The 14,953-nt window shown below is 31.4% G+C and overlaps 3 protein-coding genes across 7 annotated transcripts; 2 read left to right on the top strand and 1 right to left on the bottom strand.

Annotated features, from left to right (window-relative positions):
• Nucleotides 1-636: 636 nt before the first annotated feature.
• On the top strand, nucleotides 637-4,248 carry LOC109609739 (serine protease gd-like). Of its 4 annotated transcripts, none has more exons than XM_025408636.1 (6): nucleotides 637-654; nucleotides 1,526-1,749; nucleotides 1,987-2,152; nucleotides 2,448-2,918; nucleotides 3,065-3,429; nucleotides 3,898-4,248. In XM_025408636.1, exons 2-6 carry the CDS (start codon nucleotides 1,534-1,536, stop codon nucleotides 4,168-4,170), a joined length of 1,491 nt encoding a protein of 496 aa, XP_025264421.1. In that variant the 5' UTR covers nucleotides 637-654; nucleotides 1,526-1,533; the 3' UTR covers nucleotides 4,171-4,248. The 4 variants fall into 4 exon arrangements, with proteins under 4 accessions (XP_025264421.1, XP_025264423.1, XP_025264415.1 ...); XM_025408638.1 differs by lacking the exon at nucleotides 637-654 and adding an exon at nucleotides 702-718; XM_025408630.1 differs by lacking the exon at nucleotides 637-654 and adding an exon at nucleotides 703-791.
• Nucleotides 4,249-5,630: 1,382 nt separating this feature from the next.
• On the top strand, nucleotides 5,631-7,496 carry LOC109609990 (THAP domain-containing protein 1-like). 2 transcript variants are annotated; one of them, XM_025408655.1, is made up of 3 exons: nucleotides 5,631-6,100; nucleotides 6,325-6,531; nucleotides 6,694-6,859. In XM_025408655.1, the coding sequence occupies exons 1-3, from the start codon at nucleotides 6,012-6,014 to the stop codon at nucleotides 6,842-6,844; spliced, it is 447 nt and encodes a 148-aa protein (XP_025264440.1). In that variant the 5' UTR covers nucleotides 5,631-6,011; the 3' UTR covers nucleotides 6,845-6,859. The 2 variants fall into 2 exon arrangements, with proteins under 2 accessions (XP_025264440.1, XP_025264435.1); XM_025408650.1 differs by lacking the exon at nucleotides 6,694-6,859 and adding an exon at nucleotides 7,051-7,496 and having other exon boundaries at nucleotides 5,667-6,100.
• Nucleotides 7,497-7,626: 130 nt separating this feature from the next.
• Nucleotides 7,627-11,404, bottom strand: LOC105251464 (squamous cell carcinoma antigen recognized by T-cells 3). The gene is made up of 6 exons (XM_011258315.3): nucleotides 10,865-11,404; nucleotides 10,573-10,754; nucleotides 9,581-10,461; nucleotides 8,850-9,486; nucleotides 8,478-8,625; nucleotides 7,627-8,323 (listed from the first exon to the last, which is right to left on the bottom strand). Exons 1-6 carry the CDS (start codon nucleotides 11,289-11,291, stop codon nucleotides 7,887-7,889), a joined length of 2,712 nt encoding a protein of 903 aa, XP_011256617.2. The 5' UTR covers nucleotides 11,292-11,404; the 3' UTR covers nucleotides 7,627-7,886.
• Nucleotides 11,405-14,953: the final 3,549 nt, after the last annotated feature.

Genomic DNA, 14,953 nt, shown 5'->3' on the forward strand with positions numbered 1-14,953 from the left:
TCAAATATAAAAAGACACAATGGAATTGTCTAACAATAAAACATCCAAACTACTGTAAAACATACGCGAAAATTGCTTAGCAAACATAATAAAAGGACAAAAAAAAGCGAGTACATATTACAAGGTATTAACTGATTAACTGAATATTATTTATTTCAGTTAATACCTTGTTTCTTGTTTGGCACAAGAAATGTTCAAGCATAGTACTTTCCCGTTTTATTCTTCCATAAAAGATATTTTAGCGTAATATTCTTTTAATTTTTCTAGAAACAATAAGTGCACGTTCATAAGAAAAGCATGTTCGAGAAATAAACTTGAAAAAAATATTGAAAAGATGTACGAGAGAAAGGAAACAAAAAATAAAGATTTTCAATTGTTACATGTTAATAATTTGTCGATTTTAGCTTACGTAAAAAGATACATGCGTCATTGAAGTAATAATTATCTGACGTCACTTTAATGATAGTTTAATGATCGAATCACAAATAAAGTTAATAAATTATACGTCGATTATTTGCTATTTCTCTTATTATTGCATTCGATCTAAAGCTCTTTATATCACAAGGAAAAATCGAATGATGACCTCACACATGGTCGCCTTGTATCAAGATGTCATTCTATTGTAGCCATCACAGAATGTGTCTTTTAGAAAATGTAAGTGTATGTTAAGACGTTTCATGATTAGTTGATGTCTCAAGGAAGTTCGATAAGGATCGTCGTATGGAAGCTGCAAGAATTAATAAGCCAAAGATAATAATTGTTGATTTCAAATTCAAAGCAGATACAAAACAGTACATTTTATGTACACTACATTATTGTTATTGTTCGATCAATTAAAAAACTGATTTGAATAAATATGATTTTTTTGTGCCAATTCAACTGTGATTTAAAAATACAAATAGATAAATTATTGAATTATTAAAATCGTAAAAATATTTAATAGCAAATATTTTGTTTGTTGAAATATTATTTTATTTTACAAAGAAGCAGATATCGTTGATACCAGATATCGTTGTACTTTTGTATTTTATATCAAATTGTAATTAAACACGATTAAATAATTTCTTACATGATATAGTGACATATTGAATTCATTACGTTACGAAATAACTCATAAAACATTATATGTAAATATTTTATGGATTAATTGAAATATATTTTACAATTCAAATTTATCTGCATATTTTGTCACTTTTTCTAGGAATTATTCATTTGTGGCGTAAAATCATTGCGCATTACAAAAAATTGTGTTTCTAATTCGATTGACAATACAGATATTTATATTAATGTGTTAATCGAAGATAATTTTGTGTTTTTATTAAGTGTTATTTTCAATAAGGTAAAATTTGATCTTTTTATATTGAGAACATATTGAGCATTGAAAATATTTTGATTAATCTTTTCACTATCAAAAAGACGTACACATATCGGTAGAAAAATAAAATTTTAATGAAAAGTTTAATAAGAGTTATTTTGAAATTAAGAACGTAAAAGTAACTTGCGTTCATTTTGTTCTGTTTGCAAGACTTCACGATGGCTAAGGTTCTTATTTTGATTGTGATGCTGCCGCAGCTATTTTGCGCGCTGTTACAAGTATCTGGGCAACAATCTTCATGTCATCAATACTTCACATATATATTCGATCCTGCGACGAGTCAAGTGATGGGTCAGATCCAAATTCTATCCCCGCCAAAAAACGTCGAACTTTATTTGAAAGTGACATTAAGCATAGCTGTTGCGCTACCCACGGTAAAAGCACATTTTATATTATTAATAATTCATAAGAAGCATGGTGTTTTGTCGATATATAAATCATCTTTAATAACTTTTAACAGAAATTAGTTGCATGAATACAAATAAAACTGTTCTTTCTAAAACAAAATTTTATTAGTCCAATGAATATATTTCTTTGTACAATTAAAAATATACAATTCTTTTCGTTTTATGAACGATTATAGTATTTTATTAAACAACGCTACGTTTTAGAACTATGTTGGTCTATTGAAAGTGGCGCAATCGAAAGAGGAGTTTGCTCTGATGGATCAAAGGGATAAACCTTTGTTGTATCACATTCATTTTCCTTTGTCTCATCCGATACCATTACTGACCGGAATATGGTTTAACGACCAAAAATATTGTTCAGGTCCTCACGGTGAGTATTATACTGTTTTGAGAAATAATATTAATGCCGTATATATTCGAGACTACAGTTGCTATTCTTCTCCAATTTTCTCCACATCAAGTTTGCTGCATAATTGTGTTTTATATTTTAATATCTATAATGCAAGAGAGTAAACATAAAGCTACAGATAGATATATAATTCGTCAAAGGAACTTTTTTATCTTTACTAAAAAATATTAGAATAAATATTTTCTTGGATGATTATTTTTTTCTCAAAAGATAATACAATTTGTTTTTAACATGTGTGATTCGTATTTCGTTTTAGCAACGGGACAAGTCGTGACTTCCATTACGCTGGATCACACTTTGTATCAGTCTTCTGTGTTGCCGCACTCACAGAATTCTTATGATTCGCCGCAGCAAAATCCGGACATAAATTTTCAATCCAGTATCTTTTTGCCGAATCCGCAGCCGACAGTTCCAGTTTATACGTCAACGTTACATACACCTGTCACTCAGCTTCCAAAAGAATCTATCGCCGTTCAACCTACGATCACTTCTACCGATGAGATCGACAACAATCCATTTTTAAGGCCACCACCTGTTCAACAAAGTTATATCTATGAATGCGGTATCAGCAATCAGCCAATCACCAACAATATTAATCCGCTAATCTCCAAGGGAATGAAGACATCACCGGGTCAGTGGCCGTGGTTAGTGGCCCTTTTTCTCGTGAAAATCAAGTTTGAGTTTCAATGTGCCGGATCCATTCTGACTCAAAAACACGTTATAACAGGTACGTTTTAAAAAATCAAAAAGAGAAAATAAGAATGTCCTTACATTAGAGCTTTACAGAACATTGAAGATCTGAATCAATGAAATTCAATCTTCTTTTTCTTCTCGTTGAAAAATGTTTTATTCGTATTTGTTTTTTTTTTATAGCGGCACACTGTTTTAAGCTGGACGCCCAAACCAATATCCCTCCCAGTGCGATGTTGGCCTCTTTGGGACGATATCGTCTGCAGGAGTGGCATGAAGCGGGATCCCTGAATATTGAGATTGCGAGCTATACGCTCCATCCCGACTACAATCACAGAGGCAGTGGTGACTCTGATTTGGCGATTTTGACTTTGAGGACTCCCGTCGAGTTCAGTCCTAGGATCAAACCTATTTGTATGTGGTATAACTCGATCGATCTGCAGAGCGTCGTCGACAAGGCAGGATATGTCGTAGGGTGGGGTAAGGACGAGTTGGGCCATGCTTATGTCCAGGAACCGCGAATGGCAAAAGTGCCGATAGTGAGTCAGGTAAAATTGTCTCCCTTTCGATGAATTTCATCATGTCACATTCTCACAATCTGATTTCTCTTAAACAAAAAAAAAGAAATATTTTCAAAATGATGCACTATCAAGATTTAATGTAGGATTTAATCGTTGTACAAAATTTTAGAAATCCTCGCAGTCCGCGTACATCGATGCTTAATATTGCGACTTATACATATTCATAACGGATGGATTTGTCAGAATCATTATATGTTACGAATTAGAATGACGAATGTGATTTAATGCGCAATCGATTTTAATGCAATCGTGATTAATTCGTATATGCAAATTTTTTTAAACTCTTGAAATACTGATATCTATGTATATCTAAATACCGATTGTAAAAAAATTATCGAATTGATCGATTCTATAAATTATTGTCGTAGAAATAAAATTTTTTATAGGTGATAAGATTAAAAGCTCCTAGTCCAATTATTATTGTACAAATTATAGGAGTCATGTCTTTGGAGTGACCAGCGTTTCGTCAGCTTCACTTCGAATCGCACTTTTTGCGCTGGTATGCGAGATGGCAGTGGTCCTTGCAATGGTGATAGTGGAAGCGGACTGATGCTTTATGATTCTTCCACGGGTCGTTATCAACTGCGCGGCATCGTTTCACGATCGCTGTTCGATTATAATGAGCAGACTTGCGATCTCACACAGTACGTCGTCTTCGTTGACGTAGCAAAATATTTGTCCTGGATTTACCAACAGATCTCTATGTAATATACTCTCATAATCTTACCGCAGATGTGTAAAATGTGCTACTCGACAAATTTTTCTGTACTAATTTGTATAAAATTTAAAATAATATAACGTAAGGATTAGTGTAGTTTCAATTCATATATATATATATATATATATATATATATATATATATATATATATATATATCTTTATAAATTTCTATTTTTAAATTTTAGACTTTTACATTAATCCCTTTTATCGAATGCATTTATCGCGTTACTAAAACTAATATATGTATGTAAAAATAAATGTGAGTCTCAAATAACGGATCTTTTAAAAAATACAAATAATTACAAATAAATCATATTATATATGTTATATTTATGAATGCTTATTTTATTTTGTGCTATATTTACTTTATATCATGAACCTTTATCGAACAGTAAAATCATAAATATCTTTTACATCTTATTATTAAATACAAAAATATCACCGATAGTTCATATAAAATTAAATATAATTTATATGGCATAATATTCTTTTAGATACGTTATATTTCTAAAATGTTTAAATGGAAAAATATCTTTAAGAATTTACACATATAATATTAATATTGTGTGTAAAATGTTTCAAAATTTAAATTCATAAATTATAAATATGAATTCATGTATATGATTTTTTACGTAATTTATATATGCGCGAAGGATTAAATATTATTTATTTAAAAAATCTAGAAAAAAAAAAATATATATATATGCAATTATATATGTGTGTGTGAATTTATGTGTATTATATATATTGTAAACATATATTTTAATAAAATTATATTTTTGAACATTTTTGTACCTTGTTATTTCTTTAGAATATTAGAATACTTTAAATTATGATCAAATAAAAGAGATGAATAAAAGAAAAAAAATATTAGAATTGCTGCATAAGCTTGATCGGTGTATAAAGAATCTTGATTTAAATTCTGTAATCACGAATCTTTATCATGGTTCGACGAGAGTTCAATTCACACTATCGCGCGTTTGCATGCTTTATTAAAAGTTATTTATGATCATGCACGCGCATATATGTTTAACTAAAACCCTGAATTGAACATCACTGGACAGTACGTTTGAATCAGTTCGAAAGTCAGTTCAGTACGAAAAATGTGGCTTCATTGCAGCATATGTATTGATTTCCACGTATTTGGATTTCTTTTCACAAAATCATCCAGGTCATTCGACGATACTGTAGGATATTCCTTGTCTCCGAACAGAAAATTAATGTTAAAATTAAAAACATCCATTAAAATACAATCCATTAAAATACAATCTCGGAAAAGTTCTTCACGAATTACCGATAAACACAATCTTTTAAGAAGTAAAAAGATATAAATTCATGTAATTCAGACTCACACGCTTTTAAAATAAATTAATCTAACATATATAAATAAATATCAAATTAAAACTTGCATACTATTTATACACGTCCAGATAGAAACATTTTTATCTCGTTTCACGACACAACTTCAATGTGAAATCGCACAATGATAAATTAATAAGGAAGGCTTGTTTAAGATCAAGAAGACAATGATAGTTATAGAAACGGTCGGATGTAGGCCTCAAGAGAAGTTTCGAGGCTGCGCTGACATTTTGATTAGCATTAACGAGGCAGCATCAGTGCTGAGACTATTGAAGCAGTCGACTGCTAGTAGCAGGAAAAAGTTGTAATAAACATGTGCAATAGCGCCACCATGGCTTTATATCAAGAACTAAAGTGTCATGACAACAAACGTAACCTGTCAACGCCGTGATCCAAAGCCGTGATCAAAACATCGAGCGAGCTGAGACGCTGAGATTTCTCTTGTGTAAGTTTTTAGAGATAAAGAGAATATGGGACGATATTGTTTTATAGAAAAGTGTAGCACAACAAAGTACAAGCGCCAACACGAGAAAAACGACACGCGTTTGCGATTTTTTGGGTATGTTTCAGCTCATGTTTTTCTAACTTAAAATACTTCATAAAATTTTGGTTTGCGAATGTTTTTATTTTCATTTGTACGTATTTTCTTACCTCAACGCCAGATATTGTAATGAGTAGATGAAATGACTTAACGTAATGTTGTTTTTATTGTGAGAAAGTAATGTGTATATATATATATATATATATATATATTTAATTTATATACTTGTGTTGCGACTGTAGGTTTCCCAGTAATCCAGCTCTAAAAGAGAAGTGGATCGAGGCTATAGCCACTCAGAACAGGCAAAAAAGTGTACGAAATTTGCCAAAATATAGCCGTATCTGTGTACTGCATTTTACAAGCGATTGTTTAGAAAGCATTGGCTATTCGCAGGTTCGGTTAAAACCAAATGCAGTGCCGACTATATTTCCACGTGCTCAAAACCAAAGGTAATATAATTTATAGTAATTTATGTTCGAGTTTTTATTAACCAATATTTAAATCTTGAAGAGTTTCATTGTGATGCTCTAATGTGGGACATAAAAATTGAACGCGAGTAGTATTAATTTGTAAATATTTTACAATCAATTAAAAGGTATAATTTTAAACAGCATGATGCAGTTACTACCAGCTTCGAGTAAATTTTCAAATGCAGATGTCACTGACGATTGTATCCCACAGTCTACGAAGCATCCAGAAAGTGAAAATTTTATAACCACAGAAACAGATTCAAATAATGAATCCTCAAATATATATAATTAATATTGTTTTAGCTGTACATAAAAATGCAGTATTAATATTTTAACATAAACTGTGATATTACATTTACTTCAAAAGCTTTTTTTTTTGTTCACTACATCAGACTACATCTTTCCCATTCGAAGTTCTCATATTACACGTTTGAATTTACCGCTTTTTGGTCAAAAGGCGGAGCTAAAACCTAACCCATGTTTATTACATCTCTTTAGCATTGCGAAGATAGGCAAAGGGGCGGAGACTAGCAGTCCAGGTTTCTATAGTCAAAGATTCCACCGGACCATACTGACTCTTCAGCGTTATCATTGCCGGTACCTGTTGGTGGTACTGGCTGCTATGGCATTGCTTTACACGTACTACTATCATTCCTGCAGAATCAAAAAGTGGTTCGTGGCGAGATCTCTGGCGCAGGAAGGTTTGCCACCGATTGCCTCGCCGAAGCACAAAAGGCATAATCATCTATCGAACACGCAGCTGCGATTGTATTGTCTGTACTGGATTATCGATATCACACTCTTGGAAAAAAAGAATAATTATCTTTCGAAATCAATGTATGATATATGTCGCGACAATGAAAGGGTTTTCTTATTTATGTAGTCATCATAGATTTTCATAGAGAATCGTCAGTAAATATCTCAAACGATTAACATTTTTAGGCGTACGCATTTTTTTATATATTAATTTTATTTTATATTAAAAGTATTTATTTGATATAATCATATATATAACTTTCTCTCTTGTGATATATATTTTCCTTCCTGAAACATAACTTGATATGAAAAAATTAATATATAGATTTTAGTATTTGCATGAAGGAAATTTTTGTAGTGTATAAATAGTAGTGTACAATTTATACGATTGTTTAACGTATAGAACTTTCCATAACTTACTTATTACACATTTAATTTTTAAATACATATCCTGTATTTGCACTTTTATCAAATTAATCTTTAATTCAATGTAACAGCACATAGTGATACATAAAATATTGTATTCATGCATGGTCACATTGTCGATAGACCGAGGCATGATTATATGTAATACTAAGTTATTTTTTTTTAAGAAACATATTCTTGAAATCCTTATTGCTCATCGACTGTCCGACTCCATTTCTACTCGGAGCCGTGCTACCATTACTGTTACTCGTTTTAACATTACGCGGTATCATAGATAGTAAAGTCTTGGGTAGACCAAATGTCGTACGGCTTGTCGTAGTTCCACCCAATGATTTGATCTGTCTCTCATTTTCCTCCGTTTTTTTGCGATCGGGTGGTTGACTTATCGCGACGCTGATCACTTTGTCCTGAACGTTCATACCATCGGTAGCCAAAAGAGCTTTCGCAGCAGTTGCTTCATCGTGATACTCGACATAAGCTAAGCCCTTCGAATGTCCATTACGATAAGTAACTAGACGAACCTCCTTCAAGTCTCCGTGAACTTTAAATATTTCCTCGAGTTCTTCTTTCGTCGTAGTAGGCGGAAGTCCTGCAAAAAATGTAATATTAGAAGAAAATATTATTCGGAACATTTAATTAAACAATTTTGCATAAATAAATAAGGAAACAGATTACGTAGAGAAAACAACTTTATATTGTAAGTTATTACATATTATGTAATTGTATAAAATCTTTTTACATACCTTTAACAAAAAGTTTATTTTTTTCGAGCGTAGAGCTAAATTTGAATCCAGAACTTCTTGTACCCTTATTAGGATCGCATCTTGAGACAAACATAGGACGTCCTTTTAAAGGTGTCCTATCTAATTTTAAAGCTTCTTCCACAGCTTCCTACAACAGCCGAGTATTAAAACAATTACTTATAAAGTAATTTCTTTACCTAAATGCTTTAAAATTTGCAAATGAGGCATGAAAACGGAATTAGAGATATTATAGTTTATGCTTATGCATAAGGTATACTTTTCCAATCATTATAGTTCTTACTTTTTTACATTTGCGTGTGGTTCCGTTTTCATTCATAGATTTCTTTCATCAATCAATAAAGTAATACATACTGCGTTGCTCAATTGTACATAGCAGTATCCTTTGCTACGTCCTTTATAATCTTTAATCATCTTGAATAATGTTATTGGTCCAACTGATTGCAGAATGTCTCTTACTTCGTCTTCAGTCGCTGTATAATCTAAATTGCTGACAAAAACTGTAATATTATTATTCACTTCATGGCTATTTTTATCTTCTGCATCATTATCTTTTGTCGTTTTATAACCCGGCGGTGGTGCGATATCTGATCTCGATTCCTCTTGATTTCTATTGTTTGTTTCTTTAGCATCAAAATTCAAGCGGCTTTCACGTAATTTAGGTTTCGTTTGTACATCAGTTTTTATAAGTTTTGATGGAGAAGCTCCTAAAGTTTGCCATCTACCAATTTCATTCGCCTTTCTTTTATTCGCTTTCTTGTTTTGCGTGGATGATTCATCTTGAGAAAGAGCTTGCTGTGCTTTCTGCCTTTCTTCCTTAACTTTATTAAGCTTCTCCTTCGTCTTTGCCTCACAAAGCTCCATTTGCTCTAAAGTACCTTCGTCACGTTCAAAATCTATCCATGCAGTTATTATACTTTCTGGCCAATCTTTTGTAGAAGACAGAGCTTTCTGATACAGTTTTCTTAAATGTTTTGTATCTCCATAACATCTGCAAACGAATAGAAAATTCATACAAGTTACAAATAGGAGTAATTATGAATATTAAATGGAAAAATTAATTTTTTATAAATAAGCATAATTACTTTTCTAGCGATATATATTCCAACCAAAAAGAAACCGTCGCAGAATGTCCTTGTGAAAGAATATCGGCCCATAATGTTCTAGCCTTTTCCATGTTATTTGCATGTATCGCTTCAGTTCTTGCCCAATATTGCAAGATAATGCAATTGGGATCACCATCCAAACCAAAATACTTTGCCAAATGCTCGCATGCTTTATTGAAAGTATTACGAATAACATCTAGATGTTTCTCTTTCTCTTCATCGGAACATCGTTCGATTCTTCGTCGCAAATATTCAAGATATGTAATCCACAAATTTCGATAATCCTCTGCTATCGAGAAGCCATTTGATAAGGCATTCTCTAATAATTTTTGTACTTCCAATATAGGTCTTTCCCATTTTTCATACGACCGTATCCATTTTTGCCAAATTTTTGAACACCATGGAATGTTTCTTGATGCTCTCTGATAAACTGGATCTAGTACAGATTCAATTTTTATCGTATCTTCAAGATAAGTAAGATAGTCCAACCAAATTGACTCTTCTAAACTTAGATCAGTTACTGCCCTTTCATACAGAACAGTAATACGTCCTGGATCAGGACGTTGTTTTTCGTATAGTAAGTATCCTTTGTAAGCATCAAGCAGCTCGTTTTCTCCTTGTGCAGATTTGAGCTTTTCTTCATAAGGAATAAGCAAGTTCAACTTTGTGGAAGCTTGTTCATATCCTCTTAACACAATCTTGTCATCAATAACAGCTTCTGCACCATCTTCTGTACGCCAGGATTGATATTCCTCATAAGTTTTTTTCATATCTAAAAGAGGACATGCTAATTGACGCCGGAATAAATTGCCAATACGTCCCAACTGTTCCTTCTTTTCTGTCACATTTGAGGTATCAATCTAAAATTAAATATAAATTGAAGAATAATTATTTAAAAAGAAAATGAAGAAAGATAGTGTTTAACAAAGAGACTCTATTCCTCTATACTCATATAAACAACATTTACTTACCAATGTGAGTAAAATAGTTTCAAATTCTCGAAACGCTTCCCATATTATCGCTCCTTTCATAGTGTGCAATCCAACTGCAGTCAGCGCACGTTCAAAAAGCTCTCGAACATTCTCAGCCGCATTCTTTTCTGTCCCCATATTTCCAATACTAAAGTGCAAGTATTCCAACCATACCTCCACAGCTAAAAATATATATTGCAATATTAATCTCCTATAATACTTATGCGCAGAAAAATATCATAGAACAATTTTAAATTTATGAGATTTTGTATAATATAAAGTAAAGATTTACAAGCGTAATCCTTAACAGCTCGCTCGCATAGTTTTACTATCTCGGCCTTCTGCTCCGGGGTGACTGCCAGCTTGATCTCGTCTTGCATACAGGAAAGCCAAAGATCGGGACTCAAAGGATACATGTTGCTCATATTGTCCCGGGCGGTTCGCAGACGATCCAGTTCACCCATTTTATGCAACTTGTTGATCAGAGCTACGTGGGTGGCATAATCATATGGATTCTCTGCCAGGCAAGTTTGCAAGGATTTTACTTCTGCCTCATCGACAGCCTCATCGTCGTCGCTGTCAGATCCGCTGTCGATCTTCTCATCGGCTTCTTCCTCCATTTCGTCCCTTGTCAATTCTTCCTCGACTTCATTCGGGACTTTTTCTCGATAGGCTTTCGCCTGATTTTCCTCGTTCGCGACATCCATCTCCTCGTCCATTTTTCTTGAAAGTGACAAACTGTCGTCCAGGAATCGCTCTGTCGTGATTGAAAGAACACGATGAACGTCAAAGGTTATGTTTACGTATTTTTGTGCAGCGTCGTTGAGACAGTGTTCCGATTAGGGATTAGGGATTCCGTGCGCGCGCATATGCGATTCTGCGCATGCGCGACTTTTGAAATTACATTGTACTTTCACGGTCGCGCAAGTGCAGAGCCGCACATGCGCGCGCACGGAATCCCTAATCGGAACACTGCGTTGAGATGCTGGAGACTTCACAAGTTGCGCATTTACTGATTGCGCAGGTATATGGCCATGCAATCAGCTCCATTTTTATAATTCAAAAAGTTCTCAATGGCCGGTATTCATTCGTTCTTATATTTTTTTTGTCAAATCTGGTCTTAGATCGTCTTAAGATTCTATTCAGATCAATCAAATAGCCGTATAATATTTTTAAATCTTACTTAAGGTGATCTTAAATATAAGAACGGACTATGAATACCGATCATAATGTTGAAAAAAAATTGCGATACTTATTAACACATATGTATCCGCAAATAATGCCACATGCAATGCGATAATTAGTAATACGCTTTTGAAAAATCATCAAAGTTAAAAAAATATATTTTGACGAGAAATAAATTCGAATAAATTGAAAATTTTCGAATTTAAATTTCACGATTAAATATATGATATTAGGAATGCATGAATTGAAGGAGATTTCTCTGCAAGTTTCTTCAGTATATCTCTTGCCGAAATATATTTTCCTAATCACTTGGATGATTTTTCGAGAAAGCATTTGTCTTACTCGGCATAAAATTGCATTACCGGCAATATTTATCGGCGATAAATTAATGAAAAGATACAAGTTCGCGGATTTTAATATCAGGTCGATTATTGTAAATTCGAATGAGTGAAACATGCCGAATAAAATATTAATTCGAATAGTAATTTTTCATTATTATTAAATGTACTCTTTTTACATTTATCACCTGTTCGTTAATAATAAAATAATAATGAATGATATATTCTTTTCGTCAACATTTTTTATTTTATAATTATTCTGTATACTAGAATATTTTTCTAATTCATGTAATAAAATCTCCAATGTTGTCTGATTTTATGAATCAAAAACAGATGTTTTTTTTTAATAAGATTAAAATTGAAGTTCGAAGCAAAACAAACAGAGCGTAAAAATGCAATAAAAATGCAATGAATTCCTGGAAAATAGCCATTACAATATTCATTTTGCATATTAAATTACAAGATTACATAGTACGAATCATTAAGCTTCATTATTATGTTTATCTCTTTAAATCATTTTTTATTATAAAATTTAAATATATTTATATTTTTTAAAATTGAGAAATTTCTCATTGTAGATTTTATTACATGAATTAGAAAAAAACATTCCAGCATACAAAATAATTATAAAATAGAAAATATGGACGAGAAAAGTATACATATTCTAGTCATATTAAATTTTATACTAAAGCTCTATAATAAAATTGTTTCAAATAATTTAAAGACAGAAAAAAGAAATATTGTTAATTAAATCTTGTTAATTCTTAATCATGTATTTCGAAATTTATTTTATAGAAAGCTCTTTATTTTTTGCTGCTAAAACTACTGATGCTTTATATTCCTGGGAAAAACTAAATTAGAAAAATGATCAAAGTTTTTACAATTAAATATGATTGGAATTGAAATACCCACAATATTATTACCATGACAATATCGTTTAATTTCCAATGCATATTTCGCGTTGAATAGTTAACGTCTGAAGACAATTGCATCATTAAATCATTTTTATTATTGTCTCTGTCTATAATATTGCAGAAATATACATCTTAGTGCAAAATTAAAATGATTGAATGTATATGCATAGAAATGTGGAAAATCTTTAGTGATAATTTATGTAATTTTCTTTTATGTAATTTTCAAGAATCAAGCAAAAACAAGCACAATCAAACATAAAAAGAAATCGCATTATCCAAAACGTGTCCTGTCTATTGTAAAATACACGCGAAAATTTGCATAGCAAACATAATAAGAGGAACAAAAGTGAATATGTACTTTAAAATATTAATATATACGAATTATTTATAGATATTACATATGTTTATTTTATTTTAAGTGTATCCTACGTATGAACATAATTAAAAAGATCTCATTTTCTAGCAAATATTCCAAAGAATATATTTCAAAGATATTTCTATAATGTTTCCTTTACACATTTCATGGTTACAACGTAAAAATAGTGGAAACCTTTAAGATATTACGATTTAATATCAAAAATTATTTAAAAATTATTAAAAAGCATTGAAGCTATAATTCGATGAGTCATGCGAAATAAAAAATTACGAAGACTAATTGTACGATTTTTATCGGTATAACTGTAATTTAATTTAATATCGTTATTTATTATCGCAAATGTTAATAAAATTATCTTTGTTTTCTTTTAATATTTTACTTTTGGAAAAATTGAAATGTGTTTACAAATTTTTTAACAATTTTTTTTAAGAAATTATATTATTATGTGTCAAAAGCCCTAATTTACTGATATATAAATAGAATATAGATTTTTTTTATTCACCAAACAAACTATTTTCGATCATTATTAATTGAACAAATTTCTCAGATCGAAAAGAACACTGACGTCTTCTATAGAATTTCTTGAAATATCAGAGGAAATGAATAAAACTTTTAATTATGTGTAAAGAGTGTAAATTACGGAAAAATCTTCAGGAAATTAACCAACATCATTGTGACGTCATTTTATGCAACATTACGATATGAAACAGGCGATTAATGACGTCAAGACGAAAGACGTGAGTAGAATAAAATCGGAAAGTAATATATTCAAGACAATCTATATTTAAAATTTTATATATGTATACACGTATACCTATACAGGGTGACCCATTTTAACTTAGGCAGCCAAATAACTCGAAAAATAAGCACACTACGAAAAAATGGTTAGAATCAAAATTTCGTCATTTCGAGGGGGACGTACAATGACGTTAAAATCAGCCCCCCCATCCCTCCCCCTGGGCGGTGAGGGGGGGCAAGTTTGAAATCTTAAATGGAACCCCCTATTTTTCATTGCATATTCTTGTAGCTTATCTCGAGAGCTTTCCAAAACACTATAATTAAGTACCTTTTTATTAAGTACTTTTTGAGTTATAAGGCTTGAAATAATTTCTTAATTTTACATAAACCATAAAATATCTAGTAAACCATTCATTTTTCGATTATCTTACCTTCATACTTTTATGTACAAAATAATGAGAGGAATCAATTGGTGTAAAGAAAACATACAGTTGTTTTTAAGAAAAAATATGGAATTGTTAATTGTAAATTACATATTTTTTCTTAGAAACAACTATGTGTTTTCTTTACACCAATTGATTCCTCTCATTATTTTGTACATAAAAGTATGAAGGTAAGATAATCGAAAAATGAATAGTTTACTAGATATTTTATGGTTTATGTAAAATTAAGAAATTATTTCAAGCCTTATAACTCAAAAAGTACTTAATAAAAAGATACTTAATTATAGTGTTTTGGAAAGCTCTCGAGATAAGCTACAAGAATATGCAATGAAAAATAGGGGGTTCCATTTAAGATTTCAAACTTGCCCCCCCTCACCGCCCAGGGGG

This window comes from Camponotus floridanus, unplaced genomic scaffold, assembly GCF_003227725.1.
Source record: "Camponotus floridanus strain SB8 unplaced genomic scaffold, Cflo_v7.5 scaffold1, whole genome shotgun sequence".
Lineage (NCBI taxonomy): Eukaryota > Metazoa > Arthropoda > Insecta > Hymenoptera > Formicidae > Camponotus > Camponotus floridanus.